The sequence below is a fragment of the Passer montanus genome, unplaced genomic scaffold (genome assembly GCF_014805655.1).
Source record: "Passer montanus isolate IOZ18808 unplaced genomic scaffold, ASM1480565v1 scaffold22, whole genome shotgun sequence".
Lineage (NCBI taxonomy): Eukaryota > Metazoa > Chordata > Aves > Passeriformes > Passeridae > Passer > Passer montanus.
Window position 1 is genome coordinate 8,813,817 of NW_024366815.1, and position 23,884 is coordinate 8,837,700.

Here is a 23,884-nt window from a genome sequence, read left to right on the forward strand (position 1 = left end):
GACCTTCTTTGCCCTTAATCTTTTGCATATGATAGTCCAGCGGTCCTTTTGAATGACTAGTTAATATGGGGCATTCCTTTCCCATAAGGAAGCCAGTGTATGGACCTTAAGAGGAAACAGCATCATTCTTTGAAGTTAATGTAATAATAGGATATGATATTGTCTTTATTGAGCATCCTTGTTTCATTACAGTAATAAAAACAAGCTCTCAGAAGAATAATTTTACACTTGGTGGAACATGAAAGCTGTGTGTCATTTAAAGACTCTCCATCAGGCCTTAACTCAGCTGTCAACCTTTCAGATAGCTTCAGCTGGCATCCTAAGCAGCTGACAGTCTAGCAAATATCTGGCCTGTATTCCTGACTTTGTTTCCCTACTAATGTATCAGGGAACCTCAGCTGTTTTCTATTGTTATTCAGTCACGCGATAGTCTTTTCAGATTTTATTTTATTGCCCCTGTCTTTGGCTCTATCCTGATCTGTGTATCGGCTTCTGCAGTGTGTTCTTTGGCTGACTTCATAGCCTTTCTTCTGTCACACCTGCTTCAAGCTGGGGAACCTGTGTGATTCTGTGGTTGGCATTCCTCTTGTTTTACCTGTCTTCAAACTGTATCTTGTCTTGGAGCATGAGTTTACTTGTCCTTGTGCATATGGCCAGACCTTTCTTAACTCTTTTGCTTGACCTTCTAGGTATTCTTTCTGATCTAGACACACTTTCACTCCTGCTTCTTCTCCCTACAACCTGTGTTGAAGTTGGAGGAAAATGAAACTCAAAGTTTCCCGTCCCCAAGTACTAACTTTGTATTTTCAGCTAGCCTCCAAGACCCAACTCACAGTAACTGCGATGAAAATCAGAGAATGTTAGTGTTTAAGAGGTAAACCAAGTGTATCAAATTTGTGTAGAGAAGGAGTGTTTACATTCATATGTCTGTGAATTTACTAGATATTCATGAGATCTTCTTCAGGCCTTTATATTCTCATAGCAGCAAGTGCATAAGTGTTCTTAACATTTCTTCTACAGCTTTGTTTTTCAGGCCCAGCAGGACCTGGGCAAGACAGTCTTTTAATGTGGATGAGCTATTAAGCATTTTCAGTACACTCCAGAGCTTATTTTAGATGAACTTCAAGTGGAACATCTAATTCTGTTCCATTGGGGAAATGCTTCAGGCACTGTGGATTTTTGAGAATACAATACTCTGTGTCCAGCACAGAGTTTTGAATCACAGTCATGACCACACCACTGCATATAGAAAGCACTGATCTTGTATAAACTTTCATGGTATCAAATTTGCTTGATAAATATTTGGGATCCCATTGCATGCAACAGCATTATATCTTATTTACCCAAGTTACTTTAATCTTAAATTAAATAAATAATGTCTGCCATCCTGCAAGTTACACACAGCCATGATGTCAAATTAATTTCTATAAAGGTACATTCTGGGTAATTGAGTAAAAGATTGCCAAGGTGCCTGTTCTGGAACTGTATAAATTTTATACTCCCATGTGCTCTCTTATATTTATGGAAGCATAAATGTCATTAGCAATAACTCAGAAGTTCCTAAAATAGATCTGAAAAAGACAAAATTTCTAGCAGAATCCTTTTCTTCCAATAACTTAATGTATTTTACACAAGTCTTCATTAGACATACTTTATTGAAACATCAAGCTATAATACACCAAAAGACTACCTTTTTAGTATTTAAGTTGTTTCCACGGAAAGCAGTGGAAATGTATTAATTTGTTATTATCCTTGAGACATGAACAAATGAAGGGAGGATGAGTGTTGTCCATATGGAGGTATAATACAAGTTGTATCACCTTTGGGAGTTTTGTCTAAAACAAAAACAGCGACAACAATCCCCCCCAAACAAAACAAACAAACAAAGAAAAAATTCCAAAACCCTCAAAGCAAAAGAAAAAAAAAAAAGCTTCACATGCATATTTGAATCTTAAAATTCCTTAGATAGAGGTTTCATTCATATCATTCATAAAAGGGAAATATAAAACTTTGATATTTCAGTTAAATAGCCATAATATTAAAGCTGAGAATTGTGTTGATGTGTTGCTCATGAAATTGAAGCAGTTTTCAGATTTTTACCTATGAGCTTTTGAGGAAGTACTGAATTTGAATAAATCAACTGTATTGAAAGAAGACTGTCTAAATAATTTCCTCTCCCTTAGCAGGAATCTATGGGAGATACCTTGTAGCATGAAGAAATCAGTCCTTGTCTCATTTTTGTAGGAGTTCAAGATACAGAGATAGTAATTTCTTCCTGGAAAGGTGCTTTCTGTTTTTCTTGTCAGATGAATTTCTCAGGATAGATAATACGGGAATATTACTACAAATGGTTGTAATTTCTCTGATCTCTGACCTCTCATATGTGGCTAGTTTAATGGGCATGAAAGGCTCTTTCTTTAAATGTCTGGTGTTATGATAATTTCATTAGTGATTTACACAATAAACAGTAAATAAGTGATACTTGACAAGTAAAAATATGTAGTTGGACCTTGGTAATGCAAATGTTGTTATGCAGATCCCCCTTTGCCAAAATTCATTAGGAAAGTAAAGAATTGAAATAAATGTGTGCTTTTGTGCTAGAATTCACATTTATTTGATCTATTGCTGGAGGAATTAGAATATTCTAAATTAATAAAAGATGCAAAGCAGTTGGTGTTACTTCAGTTTGTCATGATTAAAATTATTCTGGAGGTACTGTAAGCCTAATTCTACAGCCCTTACAAAATGATCCATCTGTTGCAGCAGGCTTGAGGATCTTGCTAGAGAAAATTTCAAATAAGGTAGTCTGTCTGTGCCACGTTTAGAAACATAAATAATTAAAATTCACCGCTCTGAGTGCCTAGGGCCTCCACAAAGAAAAAATAGTGGACTCTCAACTTAAAAAACAGAGGTAAGTATTCTTTTTTTAATCCTGTAAATTGTAGCAGACTTGGTCAGTGCTTCTTAGACATATGTTAGCTGTATGGCTTAAATCACAAAATTTTCCCTTTTAACTAAATGGAAAATAAATCTCTAAGTAACTGTTAGAAGAACTATACAGACAAGAAACAAAGTACCCACTTAATATAAGTGATGACAACCTTCTTGCTGACAGAACGTCAGCCTTGAGCGTCATGAACAAAACTAAGAACCAAGCTAATATTAGCAGCTTTGCTCAGGTAAGAAGCATTTATTCATTATCTGGGTTCAAAGTGCAATTCCTATATAAAGTGTGGAATTGCAATTACAAAAATTAAATATGTTACAATATTTACTTTTCTCTCAGTTCTCTTCCTCAAGGCACAGTGAAAAGTATCTATTTGTAATAGTTTAGAAAGAAAGCTGTCAATCAAATGAATCATAATGATTTTCTTATGATAGTTTACACATATGTAGGAAAAAGTAACCTTCTTTATTTTAGTTCATTTACTGGACTCTACAAAATAGTGACTTACAGACCTCTTTAGCTCAGGCTAAACTTGCAACACAATGTTTGGAGTTCTAATGAAGTAAGTATCCGCCATGGAAAACAATAAATATCCAAAACAAAACAACACAAATCCAACACAATACAAATCCAACACAAAATAGTAAGAAAAAGGATCGATTTAAGACTTTACCTTCCATACAGATTTTGGGTTTTTTTTATCCCTAATGTTAAAAATCAAATAGGTATTTTATGAGCTACTCATATTTCTCTAATTTACAAAGAGGTTAAACTCAGAAGTTAGTCTATTTAAAGAACAAATAGTGAATTTCAATGCTTATCCAGAATTGGCAGCTCAAATTTCCTATTACAAAACAGAAGTTCCAGTAACTCATGTCTATGTAAACAGTCAAAATATTGGTCTCCTTTAATTTTGTTTTTGACAGCTGGTGGTGCTGTCAAATATTCAAGATCTACTCTGCTTTTTTTCCTGATTAAATAACGGACTGGCTCCTTCTGCTTTTATTCAAAATTTAAATAGCCATGGTATAGTAGCATGTCAGATGTGGTGAAAACATTGACAATTTCATAAAGTGATTATGAAAGAACTCTGTGCAAAGCTCAGTGGCTATTCACAACCATATAGATGATGAGACCTGCTATTGGGTTTTTGCTGTTAATCTGCAGCAGAGGTTTATCACTTTTTTATATTGTTTGTATTTATATGAATTTATTACACAAGTCATAGCATAGAAACATAAAACCCTTAAAAGATCGTCTGGTCTAACCTTTCATGGAAAAGAGAGCCTAGATCTGGTTTAAAAAAGTATTAAATTGTTAAATAAATTGAGGGATTGGAAATGTAAAGGAATTTTACTATTGTTATTATTTTTAATTTTTCCCTAGATTCCCAGAATTCTCTGTAGGACATATAAAATAGTACTAGTATTGGGAACAGATTTTTTAAAAAGCAGATGTCAGCAAAGTCTAGCTCAGAAATCCATTCCTCTAACTCAATAAAATGCATTTAACATTTCTAGATTTAAGTGGCTTCTATGTTCTTTATCTATGTGTTGAATAACTACCTTATTCCTAATCTGTGGGAGTCAAATTCAGTGCTTACTGCTGCCGGAATCAGAGTCCCTTCTGTTCTCTTCATGCAAAAATTCCAACCTGTAGGCTCTGGAGATAAGTATTTTGTTTATCTGTAGATGACTTAAGTCTCCTTTAATATCTGTCTGTGTTCCTAAGGCCAGAGATGAGAGAGGGCATTCACTAGGTGTGGAGAGTCAAGTGATAAGAGCACTTTCCTGATGGGTGGATATTAATTAACAGTCTTGGACTCGCCAGGCTTTGATCTCTTTTATGTCCTGCCTGAATCCAAGCTGTATCTGTGAGGTTGCCATATAAAAATGGTGACTGACACCATAACCAACACAGAACTGAGGTTTTCATGAGAAAAGTGGCAGTGTTTTGTGCTCAGCTCAATACTGTCAGCACATCAAAAGCTGTTGTTAAGGGAAACTCCTTGTGGTTTAATTACCTGCCTTTCTAGTTTGCAATTTCCAAATATATTTACCATAACAATAGAGCCTTGACCTAGACATTAGGGGCGAGTTTTACACACGTACAATTGCATCATTAAGAGGGCTATTAAAAGTGGTAAGGTGGGCACATGTATTGTTAGCCAGGCAAGAAAGATGTGGATTGTATAGGTTTCATTTGAATTCTCTATCATACATGTCCACACAGCAGTGGTACAACTGAAGAGGCACTTGGTGGTCCCTGGGTGTTGGGAGAGAGATCACAACCATGTATTTGTGTCATGCATCTACAAAAAAGAAATGGGTAATAGCAAATACTGAAGTATTAACAACTAAATTACCACAAAACACATGAATGTGTATTTGAATATCCAAATAGATATTATCTGTATGTACAGCTGTTATTAAATGTGGGGAATTTCTTAAAATTAGGCCATCTTATTTGTGTTCAGCTACATGTTGTGTAGTTCAAATGACCTTACTTACGTTAATGTAAATTATAGATTGCCTTCTGGCAGTATTCATCAGAGGTTGGAAAGAGCATACAGCTCACAATTAGATCACTTTCAGAGCGCCGCTTCATATGACTCATGTTGCACACCTTTGCACAGAACATGTGAATCGCAATTATAGTACTGCTCTTTATTTGCAGCACTCTCCAAACTGTGCTTCCTGTTTTTCAGGGGTGTGCCCGGCTCTGGCCCCAAGCACTTCAGTGTGATACTAACTAGAGGTGGTAACTTCACAAGAGGTGATTATGGGAGGCCAATGGCTAACAGTAAGCAGTATAACAGAAGGGTACAGCAAAAAACTGAGGTGGGATAGGGCTAAAGGCAGAGCTAAGGAAGCTGCCTCATGCACAGTACAAGCAGACACGGAGAGAATGAGATGAAAATAGAGTAGTGTGGATGAGGGAGTGGATGAAGTGCCGTATCTAGTGAACAGAAGCTGGTTATGCAGTGGTGCTGTGCAATGCACAGCTCTTCTCAGTGCAGTGATGTGTGATGAACAGCCAGAGCGGAGCATCCAACTGACCATCCCCAAATGGACAAATGTTGTGCTGTCACGTGTGAGCAGTGGCTGCCAGCTGGGACAATAGATTCTGGAAATGAAGAGTGTAACTTTGAGCAGGCCTGAAGGCCTGAGATGCTGCAGTGGAGCTGAACCAGGAACCCTCATCAGCAAGATGTTTACAGATTCCCCTTCTGCCAATAGGTCTTGAATTCACTCTGTAACACATCCTCATTACTATGGCTGGCAATCACTTTTTGAAGATACTAATTTTCATGCTATATTTTCAGTTTTCATCAACTTGGGTAAATGGTTCTTTTGATTTTCATTGAAACACATGAGAATCCCCCTAAAAATATGCAACATATATGATCCTTGTCCGTGCTTAAGAAAAAAAGCAATGTGAATATGATAGGTTTTTAATTGGAAAAGAAGTCATGATTGATTCTTAAAAGCTTTGAAATGTAATATAATCTAATCTTTATCTAAATTTATGTCGATGTTATAGATTGAATTGATATAGAGTGCATTTTTATATTCTAAATGTCAGAGGACATTAACTACGCTGTTGTGTCCTAATGACACAGACCCAATTTTTATGTTTATTCTGTATGGTATGTAACATACAGAACACAGATACTTATTAGATACAAAATACAAGATACTTATTAGCAAAAGTTATCTGTATTTGCAGCTGTAAACACTTTTAACTGTATCTTTCATAAAATCCAGTCCTTAGCCCTATGTAAATTAATTTTTAATAATACTAGAAATTTTTCTTTGTAGTAATGAAATACCCATTACACATCTCTGAGAATTCGAGTAAGTAATATAATACTGTGAGGCATCTTTTTTTTTTTTTTTTTTTTTGCAGTTAAACATTGTGTTGCAATTGCTTTCTTTATGAAGAAAGGCATGGAATGATACTATACAGCAGATTTTACTATTTTAGGGTCAAATGGGTGCTGTACTAAGGATACAGTCACTTCTCAGAAAAAAAGTTGGAAGGGAAGAGAAAAACTAGCACAGTTATAAGACATCTTGGATTTAATATTCTGTGTCACTCTACATGGATAATTAATTCAAGATATTCTGTTTCAAACACTCCATCTGGGAGGTATGCAGTTTGCCTATTTCTTTGTTCTTTACAGATGAACAGGTTATACATGTACAAAGGAGCTTTAAGTGTCAAAGAGAAGACAGAGGGGAAAATGCATCATGTTTAAAAGCCAAGTATAGGAGTTGTGTTGAACACTGAGAAAGAAAAAATGCAGCCTAAAATGATTTTTCTAGCTTTAGTCTTCAGCATTCTATTACACAAATTAGAGAATTAAAATATAAATAAACAAACTAACCTTCAAACAACTCTGAACTTTCTCAATTAGGTGAAGTTTTAATGAGAGACCCACGATAAAGTATGAATGATCTTAGGTCATCAGTCAGGACGTAAGTTCATTTATTGTCACTCGTGCATCACGATCTCAGACCCTTACTCACACTTCCTGCCACCCTTGAGTCACATGAGACTTCACTAGCCCTGATCATGCCGCCTGGATCCTGGGGTGATGCTCAGCAGAGAAGAGAGTTATCTGTTTGAGTGTCATGGGTTGAAAGTATATCACCCATCTTAAACACCATATTTCTGCCCTATATGCTTTCTTTGGTAAGATTTAGTCTAAAATATCCTATAAAAAATGGAATTTACATTTTTATGCTTGAATATGTATACATTTGGTTTTTTAAAGGAGAGTTTATATTTACTGTATAATTATATATAATAGATTTGTTATTAAACGCTTTTGTGGTACACATAATTAAAATGGATTTAATGAGTTATTTTCATCAGTGTTTCCAAAGACTTATTAATTCACAAGATGTTCTGATAAAATACAGGGAGAGTCTGATGTTCCAGTTAGTCTATTTTAGATAAGCATATGGCAAGTCTAATAAAAGATTTGAGGGCAGAGAGTAATTTTTGTGGTTGGTAATTTTTCTCCAAGTCCAGTTAAATTCTTCTGTGAGATTGAGATCCTTCTTGGGTGTATGAAGTGACTAAATTGAGTGTATTTTGTTTGAATTTGTGATTTAAAAATATTAACTAGTTTTGATTGAATTTAATATTTTTATACATTACATAATAAAGTACATGTACTGCATTCTGAAACATCCATGCTGGAACCACCTGAACCTGTTCAATCTTCTTGAACACCTAATGATGACTTACGGAGCTGTCCTCATTCACAGTTTTGGAGACCAAGTACCTAAAGTACTCAGGAACAAGAGACATTTGGTTTCATAATTTTGGAGAACATATACTTCCTGCAGCATCCAGTAAATTTGATGGTATCTGGCATGAAAGAAAATTTAATATGGAACAAAAAGATTGTAGTATATCCATCTTAGACAAAATTATATATCACAAAGAATACATTTTCATCACACTGAAGATTAAAAGGGAAAGAATTGGAAAAAAATATCATGTGCTCCTCATATTCATTTCTTGCCTCTACTCATCTGTAAATGTGACTGTGAAATCCAAAGCAGTTAGGTTTAAGAAAATTAATAACTTCTGTTTGAGCTGTGTTCTGTGGGCTGAAACAGAGACCCCTGGGAGCCTATATGGAGCCTCCTAATAAACAACCCTGGTAAATTATCTTCAAAGCAGCAATCTTTGAGCATGCTTACATGTGAAATGAACAGACTTTTTTTTCCCATCACAGTGTAGTAGAAACTAGATATTAGGAAAAAGTCCCAACTGTCCTTTCTGGGATCAGTTCTCACTTTGGTCTTTATTCAAGTCTCCCCTTTGGCTGTCAGTCTGCCTTTTCAGTCACAGAAGCATTTTGTCAGCTGATAGATGATAATTCAGTTATGTCTGCACAATGAAATAACGTGTCCCACAATTTAATCAAATCAGGGTAGAAAAGATCTCTAGTTTTTATCTAGGATCAAAGAACACGTGGCTTAATGTCTAATAATGCAATTTCGAGTTAATATGCTGATCAGTGCTATATTCAGTGAAGATTGCTGGGCTTTCTATTCAGATTGCAGCAAAGGCAGAGTTTGCATCAAGGAAAAATACAAGTCCACCCAAAAAGGTGTCTTTTGCAGTGAAAGAAGCCTGGAGAGGCATTGTTAAGGAACCTGTATTATGTTCTCTGCTGTGTGCTTAAAAGCTGCTCTATCAGAGGGTTTATTGGCATGGCTTCTCAAATATTTTTAGTCTAATCTGTATTTGAAAAAGAGTCATTTAATTTGCTATCATTTACACTTAACTTTGAATTTCTTTGGTAAATAATATATTAATCCAAAAATAATTCCAGTGTCGTAGTATGCTTGAAGATCTGATTCACATTCCTGAATTTAGCTCTCGTGTTAGGTAATTCCTCTCTTTATAATTAATGAAATGCAAATGTATAAAGGAACAATTACGGAGAAGTATATTTTCTTCTCCTCATGCTTTGAGGAGGTCAGTAAGAATTCTGGGACTATAGTCACAAATTTGCAATGTGAAAAATTTGCTTTCTTCTTCACTAACATAAAGACATAATAGATGGGGCATGTTTACAAAAAACCACACCTCTTTATATCACAATAGGAATAGTGAATATTTATGATTTGTGTTATATACATATGGTCATATTATATGTATATATACTTACGAATTCCTGTATGTACACAGGAAGACTCACCTTTGGGGCTATATTGTTGATAAATTAGGAAATCCTACTACTCCTCCTCCTACTACTACTACTCTAAAACCACTATTATGTGAGAGTTATAAGAGATTCTTCTGGGGAGGAATGGGATAGGGGTGTAGTAGAATATGGTGGTTTTCAGGAAGCTGTTTCTTAATTTTACTGATATTTTAAATTTCAGAAAAAATATCACAGTGTATAAATTAAAGTAGAATTCTTGTGATCAGACATCCACTACTTCAATGTAGTCAGTGGTGCACTCTAGGCAGTAAAGCCCTTTGAAAGTTATTTACACTCAATTTGCTTTTAGACTGTTCTTTGACTGTATATAAGCCCAATGTCTGGCTTTGAAGTAGCTAGTGCTTTAATGTAGCTCTGATTATAATTATACTTGCTACAGATTTCACAGCTGGTCATTTTTCTGCTTCCATTAGACAGTAATTTCCTATTCCTTTATGATGCATTAAGACAGGATAATTCTGATTTCTGAAAGAACACCTGTCGTTCAAGAATCTCAGCTGAAGAATAACACTAATTATAGTTCATCATATATGATCTAAATTCTACCTCTAGAAATTATTTATACCAGCACATTTTATTTTATTGAAATATTTGCATTCAAAACTTAAAATAAACGATGGCAATCATTCTGCTTGCTAATAAATACAAGAATTATATAATATTTAGGAAGGAATTATGCATTTCACTCAGGCCTTCTACCCTGACAAGTCTAAATCTCTTCATTGTTTTGATTTGGTATTTGATTTGTTAGCTCTTGTAAGGATGGATAGGATTCTAACCCTTTACTTATGTCAGCATAAATGGCTTTGGATTTTTCTAAAAGTTTAATTAATTTACTATTAAGGATCCAGTTTTTCTGTCTGTAAATATACATTTTGTTACCAAAAATAAAATTAAGAATGGTGCAACTATGTATTTACAAAAGCAAGGAGACTTTTTTTCTCTTATTGTGTTCTGCTTGAAAATTTCATATTAATTGATCTCATAATTTACTGTTTCACTTGCTTAAAAATAAGGCAAAGGAAGATAGAATTAGCACTATGAAATTAGAAACACTGTGAGCTCCTCAGAAAACTGAGAGATCTATCTGCTTGGATTCTAAAAGGATCTGTCATTTTTGGGTGACACATTAGAAGTGAGTCATCAAAATAATTGTATAAATTCTCAGGTGTAAAGTGGCAGGGCATCTCAGGCCTTTGTGGATGTTGTGATTTATGAGCCTGTAAATGTGAACCCCAAACCAGACAGGGATAGCCATGTTTTCCATATTCAAGAATGTTTTTCAGAAAATGTTTTCATTATTCTGCTACTTCATAGATCTTGACAGTCTCTGACCTATTTCTGGAGGGAGTTATTTTAAGGTTTTGGTCAGTAATTCCTTAATGCACTTTGATCGAATTACCTGCTGTAATGAAATTTTTCACACAAACATAAACTTCAGCAAAAGTTGATTAGAGTAGTCCAGCATTTTCCAGTGAAATAACCTTGCATCAATAATCCCAAGTGCTAGTATTATTTCTTCAGCTAATTTAGCAGTAAAATAATGAACTTTTTATATGATCTTTTTCATGTCATAAGGTCCTATTATTTACTGTCTGTGAGTCACAGCAAACTGTTATTCATATATAAAAGGTAAAGATGTTAATCACTTTTAAATGATAAAGAATTAGCAACTTCACATTTCTTTTTTTCTGAAATTCTAAACGCAAAATATTAGTTTTACAAATTTTGTTAACTGTCACCTCTGTTTCTTTAATTATGTCTAAAAAATTAGACTTTCTTAAAAGTCCAAGGAGTAATGTTAGCTCATCTAATATTTGATTCCAAAATGTGATTACTGTTCTAGTCATCATCCAGCAAAGCACCTGAAGCTTGAATTCCTTTCAAAAATTAATTCTCTTTATCAAGATTTCTGGAAATGTCTCTTTATCAAAGTGCATCAGGCTAGCTATGCATTTGTAAAGTTTTTAATATACTTTTTTGTTAGGAAATAGTCCATATTCTCTTGCCAGGTTCCATGGACACTTCTAAAACTTCACTTCTTCCTTGAAGTGTAGTGGTCTTGCTGCTGTTTTGTTTGTCTGGTGCTTTTTGAAGTATAAATATAGAAAGAAAATTTCCTAGTTAAAAAAACATCATCTTTGATACCTTTTATTTGCTTCACTTATTGTTCAGTTTATTGAAGAAACTCTTGAATAATTTTTCTTTCTCTCCTAGAGATGAGGTCCATACCCCCACAGCTGTCAGTGTTTAACAGTCATTTGGACAATGCTCTTAAGATCATGCTGTAGCTTTTGGTCAGCTCTGAAGTGGTCAGACAGTTGTACAGTCTCTTCCAACTGAAATTTTCTTGGGATAGTCCCTTCCAAATGAAATTCCCTTTGCCTTTCCTTTTTCTTTCCCTTTCCCTTTCCCTTTCCCTTTCCCTTTCCCTTTCCTTTCCTAGGCTTGGCAGTTATGCTTTCTGGTAAGATGATTTTTTCTCCAAAGTTTGGTTTTAAAATTACAAAGTCATTAGAATTGGTAAATATGCTTATGCTAGGCACACAGCTCTCAAACACTCTGACCCAAAAGAAAAAGAGAGACCAAGGGCCAAATTAAACAGCAATTTAGATGATATCTGATTTAATTATGCCACTTTATGGCAGAATTCCCTACAAAGAGAATGCAAATATAAGGCCACTGTACTTGAAATAATTCAAGATTCATAGATTAATCACACCTGATATATTTAATTTCTTTTCACAACTCACTCTTTAATAATTTACTGTTTTAAACCATAACAAACAGATATGATTGGTGGGTGTGCATTAAACAGTGTCAGCTGCTGACACATTTTCATGCTAAATAACTATTTTCTTGTTAGAATAACCTGTGCTCTCTTCAATTACATGTCTCTCATCAAATAGGAGGACAGTAGAGATGTGTTCTAAACATGACCTTTTGGTATGCAGCCATAGTTCAGAGGTATTTATTGACAAGCAAGAGAACACAATGTCCTTTTGCTTTGGATGAAATTTATATATTTTTGGACAAAACCCCACTCTCATATAATGTAGTAGATTAACTTGTTGGATCTATTTGGCATCTTTAAACTTTCTTTCCTTAGTGAAGAGATTTTAGGAGTGCTTAGAGTGTATCTAAGAGCTCCATCTTGCTTTGATGAGACTTTTTTTTGTGACTTCAATCCAATTTAGAGTTTCCCCAAATAAGTAGATAAATCTTACATGTAGATAATTCTAGCAGCATATTGATAACAAAAGCATCTTTATGTTATATGTTATCTTTATGTATATCTTTATGTAATATCTTTATGTTATGTGTCCTCTAAATTCTAGCACAAGGAAACTAAAATACTTAAGGGTAAGGAAAAACTGTTTTTCAGCATCTTGCAAGATTTGGTAAAGATTGGCTTTGAAAGAACTAGAGTAGTCATTCTAAAAGACTTGGAGCCAGATTCTTGGTCTTGAATCACCTTTGTGTCAATAACTGTCTGAAACCCATGGTTGACTCCTGTGCACTAAAAAAGGGATAACAAACTCTTGGAAAACAAAGGATTCAAAAGTGGGAGACAGAGGTTGGTGGAGAGTGTCCTGAAAACACAGCTCTCAATGGTTCTGTGTCAGTGGAGGGAACAGTCCCAGGAAATACATGAAGGAACTGTGTTGCTGGAGAGAATGGTGCACTCTGTGCTTTGGATACATCACTGGTGAGGTTCTCCAGAAAATAACAAGTGCTTTTTCAGCTGAGCCTTAGAATATAAAATACGTGCCTAAGTGGTGATACACAAAGAACTTCCAGAATTTCCTTTGGTATCTTTATGCTTTTCCCAGGAAACAATGGTGCCACAGACATAGAAAGAGCATACAGAAGTTAGTTATAGATCCTCCTACAAGGAATCTTCAAGACAGCTCTAAAGCAGCATTTTGTTCTCAAGGTAGAAAGCTGTTGTAGCACTCCAGCACTGCAGCCCAGTGTTTTTATTCAAGAGGTATTTTAAAGCACAAAGTTCTGCCTTTTACCAGCCCTTCTATGAGTTCTGGATGGATTGGACTTCTACCATTCCTGAACTCTTCAAAAAATAATGCATTTTTAGTTTCTTACTTCAAGTGGGTAAAATGTGTCCAGTTCTTTGTTGCAAGTTGTCTTCTTTCTGTTTAACGGATTTTAAATTTAAAGAAATTATGGTAAAAGTACAAGTTCATAGTAATTCCAGTGAGCCTTTAAACATGTTTTTAAACTTAATATTCTGACTAGAAGTGAATTCATTTACTCCTGGGGAGGTTTGGAAGGTTATTAATATTTAATATGAATGCTTCTGTAATTTGTTCCAAATGAGAGAAACTTCACTGCAGATTTAAACACAGAGGCTTATCATAAGAAAATGTAGAAGTGGGGAGAGAGTTTCTGGCAAGAGTGCTTGGTTTATGGTTTTAAAATGTTCTTTTTACTATGAGGTCATTTCTCTCTTAGAGTTGGACTGTTATAAGGCTGTGCATCTAAAAAAGACCGAGAACAAAACGTGCTAAGCTCACTGTTGTCATGAGAAAAGAGTTATTTCCTTAGCTCTCAATAGCCAAGAGGTGCTGTTAACTAATCAGTGGAAAAAGATTTGCATAATATTGTAATATGATGGCGCTATTATGGAAATTTTTTCAGTGCAATGAGCCACTAACATAGAACTGTTATCAAAATGGCTGGTCAAACTTTTTGCTATCAGTGGATCCCAATTCATCCTGTATAATAAGTGTAAGTTAATTAAATATGAATCAATGAATATTAATAGAGAAAGCTGTTAGAGATGCAGAATAGGAATGAATAACAAGGGGAAGAGAAAGACGAAAGGTTATTATTTTGTGAATATAAAGTTCTAGAGAGAAGCAGTTAATTAAAAAGACTTGTAAGTGTATAAGAAGAGCAGTTTACTCTGGCATTCCAATAACCCTCAATATTGTTCTTTGTTTATATGACAGTAGTCAACTTGCCTCTAAGTCTGTTAACTTCCAATATAGATCAGTGGTTTTTTCTGCTCACTGCTAAATGAAAGGCATCTATGCTGCTGTATATTTCATCTGTGGATGAAACAGCTCTACTTCTTATTTTTCTAATAGGAATAGACATAGGTCTGACAGCATTAGGAATGACCTTTCCTATACCCATCCACTGTAAGTGTGACAGTCACTGTTTAGTGTCCAAATTACCAAGTACACTCCTGGAGCTTGAGGACACTTCCTCTAAAGTCTGAAGGTTGTCTGTAGTTGAGTATGAGGTTTTTAAGATTACTGTTCCTTGTAATGTTATCATAGATCTTATATTTCTTCTTGTTTTCATTGAAATGCAGGCTGTTCTGGTCCTCTCAGGCTTTTTCAGAATTCAGTGGAATTTCAGCATTCCAAAATGATTTTGGCTTTAGTAAAAATTTTGTTGCTAATACATTAATTTCAGTTTATATTAAAAGTTTTATTTGTTTTTTTTTTTTTTTTTCATTATGCAGCAGGACACATTTTTGGTCTCTGATTATAAAAATTAAAAAGAATTAAAAAAGCCATTGCTGTTCTTGTACTATATCAGGACTGGGAGCAAGAGTTTTAAAAAACAAAAAATGAGAAAACTAAGAATATCACTTTTTTTTTGTGCTTTTTCCTGAATGGTAATAAGTGCCTGTAAAACAAAGATACTTGTCACAGCTTTGCTGGTTTTGATTGTATAGAACTATTTTTTTTTCAGAATGGGTCTCTGTTGCTTCATTATTTTCCTGAAAAATGTGAGGAAATTTCACATTTTGATTTACAAGTATTTAAAAATCATGCAAATAGAAAGTTATCTCTTTTTCTTTCTGTAGATGTGGTGACAAACTGCACTTCAATATTCATTTACCTTTTAATGTGACTCCTAAAATATACTTGAAATATTTCATGAAGTGAAGATTAGATTTTATAAGGTCATTATTTCCACTGTGTGGTTTTGATAGCAGTACATAACTCATGATTTTGTAACACATGACATAAAATACAAAAAAAAAAAAAAAAGATCTTGAAAGCAAAACCTAAGCCTTTCCAGAAAGAAATTATTCTTAAGATTTTAAAGGAAGTTTGAGTTTAAGATTTAAAAGGAAGTTTGGTAAAAACATAGAGGAGTATTTTAATTTGTTTTACTTTTATGGATAATTCCAAGTTCTGCTGATCCAACGCATTCCAAAGATGAGGAAGTAAGAGGAATTAATGTTCACATCCAGCAAATTAAGACAGATGACATTCAAGGAGAAGACAGGACCAGGAGAAAGCTACGGCCTATGGTGGGAAAAGAAGGGGCATGCATGAAAAGGCAGCAGAGTTCAAAAATTGAGGCCAGAACTGATGGCAACTGAAGTCAAGTTCCACTGGGCTAGAAAGCACACAGTGCTACACTGCTTTCCTAAATTTTGTGTGTTAGGAAGGCATGATAGTTGAACTGCAGAGAATGGATGCATTGTGCGAGTCTTAAAAATAAAGGAGAGAGAAGAAAGAACAGGAAAGGAGAAAAGCAGAAATTTTAAAATTTTACATACATGTATATAAAATATATTTCAGGTGCAATGAGCAGCTCCCATAGATGGAGTGAGAGAAAATTAATCTGTCAGTAAAATATTTTTCTAGTGCCAGCCCAGACGTTTCTAGGAGCCAGTGTCTCAGTGCAGGCTCTGCTGTACCTTTGTCCTGCCAGGACAGGTCCCCCAGGCCCCTTTTTGCCAGCTACATTGGAATAATATCTCTCCCCTCTGCTCTGACCCCATATATTTCCAGCTAGCCCTGCCATGCTCCTGCATCCCTCCTGTTTGAGGAAGTAAGTGTCAGCTCTGATTTTGAGGCGAGTTATAAAGATTAGAACATAAGGTTAGCAGGTATGTATTGGCAAGCTCAGTAGCTGGCTTTTCAAGCTCCAAATGCCTATATATATTTCTACAAAGACATGTATGCATTCACAGATACACTCATATATTTATACAGGTATAAATACTTGTGTGTATATATATACACATATACACATGAATATAAAAGACAGACTTCCAGGGAGACCAAAGCTGTGAGAAATTTGGAAAGAGCTGCTGACAGAAAATATGTACATGAGCAAAGACTGAATTGGCAATACATCGTGTTATATCTTTTTTATTGTATCTTAGCTAAAGTAAGTGATTCAAACTGTGTTTTCCTTTCCTTTTAAGTGCTCCTCTGTCTGTGTGCCTAACACTTTCTGTTGAACATAGTGTTTGTTGAGAAACAGTGCTCCTGGGATAATTAGCTTCTCCTGCTCCAGCAGCTTTTCTCTGTATCCTCCTTCTCTGTGCCCTGCCCAGTTGCTTCTGATATAAACCCACAGCTGCTCTTCCTGTGTGTTATCTCAATAGGATTTTTGCAGACATCCTCACTTGCTCCTCCTTGAATAACTTCTTTGGGTTTTGGGATTTTGTTTGTTTGTTTGAGGTTTTTTGTTTGTTTGTTTGGTGGGTTTGGGGTTTTTTTTGTTTTCTTTTTTTTTGTTTTTTTTTGTTTTGTTTTGTTTATTTGTTTTTCTTTTTCGGTTTTTGGGATTTTTTTATATTTGGCTTTTGGAGGTTTTTATGGTGGTTTTTGGTTGTTTGGTTGGCTGGTTGGGGGGTTATGGTTTGTCATACTTTTATTTTTACCCTTTTTTTTTTCCTGAGACCCCAGAAATACCTGAAGAGAGATCAGAAAAATTGGAGAAATACATAATCTCTTTGGTTGAGTATATAAATAACCTTAGGGTAGCAACAGCAGGAAAGAAAAATGAAACTCATTAGGGAGCTGAGGTTCTTGATTGCTGTGGCAGTTTTCTTTACCTTAACCGAAAAATTTGGCCTGCAAATTGAGGATTCACCCAACTCACATTTCTAATTTACCTTTCTGTTTGCCTTGCCTTCAAAGGTGTGGATGTGAAGCAGAGGTATAAACACCATCTAAGAAATCCTCCTCTACTCTTGCCAGGTTTATGGCACATAGAATAAGCTGCATTATGATATGAGTAAAACTTGTAGTGAGAAAGTGGATCTAAAAAATATATTTGTGTGTTTGGCATGCAGAACAGAAATATAGAGATACGCAGTCATTTAAGCATGGCAAAAAAGAAATCTGTGTTTTGCAGGCTGAACTCTCATAATAGGCTCATTAAAAGTTCTTGTTGCCAAATGATGTTTGTTTCCACCTTCAGAACTGCCTATGTTAATAATGAGCAACTCCCCTTGCAAGTTATTTGCATAAAGTATTGTTCCTGTCAGTGGTGCAGTGCTAGGTGAGAGTGAGAGGGAGGGCACACAGCAGATTAATTCAAGTGTCTGATTTAACCCATTGCAAAAAAGCTGGCATAGTTTAAGCTGGTATGGGCACATTCTTGAGGAAGTCTAGCTTAGCAGGACTTGACAGGAGGAGGGATTTACTTCTGTTGAGTTAGATAACTGTACTTCGCAAGTAAGATACACAGTTGTATCTCCAGGATTACTATCAGAACCTTGGTTTGTATTTTGAAACTTTTCTGCCCCCTAAACTCTTAACTTCATGTGAAACACATTATTTCCTCTTGAGTCAGCCAGCTTCCTGTCCTCAAGTGTTCCTACTTTCACAGATGGCTATTACATGATATCTCTCCATTCCTCTGGGAACACTGTTGTCAGCAGCTGGTGCGTTCCCCATACAATAAAGCTTCCAATTATATAGTAGTTCCACAGTAAGAATAATTTTCCATGACATTATTAGAGAGGAAAACAGGACAAACACTGATCCAGGTAGTTACTGTACAAACAACTAACATATCTTTGCTTATTGTTTTATTTGTCAATAAATAAATATGTCAAATTTCACAGCTTTAAGTTTAACTCAAATGAAGATCCAAGGTAATATGGAATTATTTGTCTGCGTATCATTTGATACATATATGATCAGGAAGAATAAAAGGAGAGTTGGCCAAAAGCATACCAGATTGCTATCTTCATCAAGAGGCGGAAGCAAATATTGTGCATTCTTCTTTCCCTGTCTACAGATGTATGTGCCCTTTTCAAGATCTTCACTGATAGAAAAACTTTACTCGTCCTTTTAGCTATTGAATCACTCACAAAAACCAATGAATTTATCTAATATGAAATCATACATATTCATACATCTGGAGCACAAAAATATTTGCAGATGACTAATTTCTATTATACATGAAAAAATCAGTTAAGAAAAGAAACCGAACAAAGCATACTAGAGGCATCAAAACATGAAAAGGAAATCTGTGCAAGTACCAGTCTTCAAATACTCAAGACTGTGAGCTATTAGCTAATGTGCTGTATAGAATGCTCAGAAAATGGACAATTTCTAAAGTACTGTGACCACTCTACCTTATAATAATGTGATTTAATAACTAAAATCTAATGCCTACTAAAAAAGATCCACAAAGATAGGATCAGCTAACCAGAAGTGAATAGAATAGTGTAGCTGTATTAAAAATTGAATTTATGGAAGTGAATGTAATATTTGAAAATATTTCTTGTAGCTGCTGAGATTTGTGTGTGTGTGTTTTGTCTAAGATTTCTAAAATACCTCTTTTTGTCTACTGTTTGTGGTAGTTTTCATAAAGCATTCCCTCACCCTCATTCATTCCCCTCTGCATTTCCAATCTCGACAATCATCTGTTCTTACCAGACATTAACTACATGAATGAAGAAGTCCCCAACAGGATCTATGTGTCTTGTTTTCTGCTCATCAAAGATAAAAATGAACTGTCTTCTTTAAAATTCCAGTCAATAATAGGCCAAATTTTATTCTTCCTTGGGCTTATTTCATTTGCTTAGAAATAAACATCAGTCACTGCAAGTACAGATATTATATTTTAGAATTTAAATCTAAGAAGACAGTCATCAGATCAATTCTGTGGTCTTGTCAAATAGACTAAGAAAACATAGCAACAGACAGCAGCCCTACCTGAACTTGAAAAGGTTTTTTTCAAGTACAAGTGTATTACAGTACCTGAGGATACAATCATAGAGATTTGCAACTGTAAATATGATAAAATTTGGAAATCAATCATTTTCTGCTTAGTTCTTCCATAAGAATAAAAGATAATAAACAAAAAGGTCATGTGCATAGTATTATCTGTTTGAAATAAACAAAATGAGTGTAGTAAAATAGAATATTTAATATTGAAGTTTATTAATATTTTCTAGTATGCTATCTCTCCTGTCAAATGGTATTTAAGTTCCTTGATGGTCATATGAAAGGACCTATCCTTAGAGCAGTTATGAAGATATTCTTGTCTGAATATAAAGAACATGCTTATGAATGTTGGGACACAAAAGTTTTTAAACATTGGTTATTTATATTTGGGTTCATTTCTTACAGGATCATAAAAACTTTACTGCATACGTTTTGCATTAGACCTATTAAAATTTTAATTGTTTCTTCATAGGAAGTGAATATAAAATAATAGGAAGAAGAATTGATTATCTATATTTGTAACTAATGTACTGTCCTTTATCAATGGTCATCCATCTCTGTCATGTGTACTGAAATATCACATTAGGAAATATTTTTTTTATCATCCTATTAACATAGCATTAGCTATGAATTTAGAATTATGAATTAAAATTTGAGAACAACTCCAAATACCTAGTTCCTTCCCAGACTGACAAACTTGGGTCTAGAAAAACATCTTCTGTCCCAAAATCAGTCAGTGTTTGGATCTTTATCTGCAGCTTCCTTCCTCTTTGTGTAAAATCATTTAAGGATTATGATATTGATTTGTCATCCTTTAAACCCATTTTTTATTTTCATTATTTATTTTTATAATCGAGAGTTTCGAAGCCTGCCCTATGTGGCTTTACACTGAACAAAAAATAGTCAGTGTCTGGGACAGAAAGCATCATTGACTAATGGCTTTATTGCTAGGGCTTTTCACTCTTATCTGCAGGTGGGCTTCAGTGGAAACCACCTAGAGCAATATAAAATTGTCTTCGGTAAGAGTGTCATCTTGCTTGTCATACTATCACACATTCTAATCAAACATGTCTCTAACTAAAAACCAAGCAGATAGACACTGATAAAATTTGTTTGAAAATCCACTCCTGGAATGTTTGCTGTGGGTCATATTTTGCTTCTGTCCCTCCCAGAAGTTTTTTCTAATTAAAAAAAAAAATCAAATAAATGAAACCAGCAGCATCGACAACAACAAAAAACCCTCAAACTGAAACAACAAACCAACAAACAAAAAAAGAAAAAAATTGCTTTTTTCATAAATGAAATATACACAGGTTTAGTGCACTTCTTAATACCTTAATATTCAGGAACACCAGAACACCTGAAAACCTGGGAGCAGCTATCCAAGCTGCAGACCACAGCTGGTAGAGGCTCAGCCAGTTCAGGGATAAACAGAAACAGATTAGGTCTGTCTGGCCTTTCCCACAAAGATGTAACCTAACTTCATGTGAGACTTGCTGAAGTCTAACTACTACTTTGGCTTTCCATCTTGAATCACTGAAAATACGTCAAAGCAGCAGGCAGGATGAACAGGGATCATATATTATACCTAATGTTGTTAGTTGAAGTGATCTTGGAAATTTCTTTTAATCTAAAACTGTTTTGTGTTGCTTGTAAATTTCCTTTTCTCATTTTATTAGTTTATGAAATAGGTGGTATATATGCAGAAATGGAGGCCCACCGAATCTATTTTTCTTTTGTTCACAAGGGAGTACTTCAAGACTAGAAAATATTTCAGAAAACAGACCAAATGTTTGTTACTGGTTAGTCTTCTTTTAAGAATTTAATTTTAATGTTTAATTTTCTAGCTATTGAAAAACCATTGGAAATAATGATATTAATTTTCAAAGTTTGTTAAAATTAAATGTGCACAGATGATCTGTTAATTACAGGATTGCACTGAAATATGTCTCCTGTAATGCTGTTAATGTTAATGGTTTAAAATATTAAATATGTAGACTGGAGCATGACATAGTTATGCATTTCCTACATTTCAGTTATTTCTGTTGTGTCTCAATTTTAGTGCAGACATAGGTGGTTGTATTACAGAATCAGAGAATACTTAGTGTTGGGAAAGACCCCTGGAGATCACCCTGCCCAACCCCTGGGCCAGTGTGGGGTCACCCAGAGAAGGTGACACAGGAACACATCCAGGTGGGGGTTGAGCATCTCCTCAAGAGAGGGACACTGCACAACCACCTGGGCAGCCTGCTCCAGTGCCACCCACAATATAAAGAAGTTCTTCATCAAGCTGAGTGAAACTTTTTGTGCTTAGTTTATGGCCGTTGTTCCTTGTCCTGTCACTGGGCACAACTGAAAAGAATCTGGTACCATCCTCTTGGCATCTGCCTTGAAATATTTGTATTATATTAATAAAAGCATTAATGAGACCTGCTGCCAGCCTTCTTTTCTCTAGACTAAACACCATTCTGGATATTGCATTAAATATATAGAAAGCTAATGGTTACCCTGAAAAGTTTTTAATGGAAATAAGGAATGCAAGGAGTAGGAGATAAGACTTACATTTCTACATTTCTTGCTTTAAAGACAGTTGATTAAGATGAGGGAGAAAACTGGGTTGAGATAAGGGACTGATAGCAATTTTTTTTTTCCACATATCATCCTTGTTTTAAGAGCACTGCCATACAGTCTTTAAAGCTGTATTGGTGCTCATTGACATGAGCACCTGTGGATTAAAATCACAAAAACAGAACAATTAGACATTGCCTTTTTGTTCCAGATGTTTCCTGGCTTCAGGAACCATCCTGTTCTTGTAATGAACGTCCTAAGGATGCTATTTTGTTCCAACATTTTACTGAGATTTTACTTCTGTCTTACTGGAAAGGTACAAGGCAGGATCAGAAGACAAAGTTCTTACCCAACTCTGAGGGTGAATAAAATGAATCACTAATGACTCAGAATCTATGGGCTGACAGGGGGCCATGCCTTTCTGCTGCTTTCCACTCTCACCTCATATGTCCCTCCTGTTATAATCTAGTGCAGAGTTCTCCTATTTCTACTTATCCTCAGGATTACAGAGTTGTACAATAACTCTTTCTTTTCTAAAAAAGAAAAGAAAAGAAAACAAGTTTTCAATTTATGTGTAATGTAAAAATTTTGTTTGTTATTGTTTCAGGACACAGCAGGCCAGGAGAGGTACAGAACAATTACCACAGCTTACTACCGGGGTGCAATGGGCTTCATTTTAATGTATGACATCACAAATGAAGACTCCTTCAATGCTGTGCAAGACTGGTATGTAAAAATTGGAATTTGTATTAAACAAATAGTCAGAGAGTATTGCATGATATCACTTTTTTGATGTGACAGTGTAAATTGTTTTGGAAAACTTCCACTTAAATGCTAAAGCATTCCTGTATCTGAGTATATAGTGGTGGGGTTCTTTTCAGTCAGGAAAGACAACGAATATTTAAAAATGTTTTGCATATAATTAATTGTAATGATTTTGTTTTCTGCAATTTCAGTTCATGTACATTATTGATAATACTAAAACGAGAAACATGCTAATGTGAAGACTAACTGCTAAGATACCAGAAAGTGTTCCCATACTTTATGGAAAAAAATGAGATACCATGTTTGAGAGTAATTTTTGAATTTAATTTTTTTATCTGTAGCTGGATATACATTGTTCTGTCCATCCTGTGAATCAAGTGTTAAAATGAGTGAACTTTATCAGAATAGCAGTACCCCTAGAATGCATTGAATTTGTGTTACCTGGTATTATGGGAACATACAGATGTCTCCATGAAAGTGAAGATATCATTTTAATCACATGAGTCAGTCAGGAACCAGACAATCTAAAGCTTTTTTAAGTAAAGCTAACTTATGCAAATAATAAAATGAAAGCCAGAATTTTCCTCTGTGATTTTTTCCCCTTTATGAGTTATTTTAATATCCAAGACCCTTTCAGCAGTTTTCTGAGTGATATGAATAACATTTGTCATGTGTGCTCCACATGCTCTCTTGCATGTAGTTCCCATGGGACAACTGTGTTTGAAAGAGGATTTTGTTTGGAGTTTGACTGGTTTGTTCAGTATATTTCTTTGGCTTTTTAATTTTTTTTTTAAGATATATTCTAGTGTGTACTTCTTTCAGGAGAGACAGGGTCAGAAGCATGTTTCACACTTGAAAAGTAATGATGCTGTGATGCCCATTTTT

General features: G+C 34.9%; 1 protein-coding gene across 1 annotated transcript in view; it reads left to right on the forward strand.

Moving 5' to 3' along the window:
• The window catches only part of RAB3C (RAB3C, member RAS oncogene family), a 114,826-nt gene that overhangs the window by 35,252 nt on the left and 55,690 nt on the right, over positions 1-23,884 (forward strand). The window contains exon 3 of the mRNA XM_039709934.1: positions 22,842-22,960. Coding sequence (XP_039565868.1) covers positions 22,842-22,960 — 119 coding nt within the window. The remainder of the gene's footprint in view (positions 1-22,841; positions 22,961-23,884) is intronic.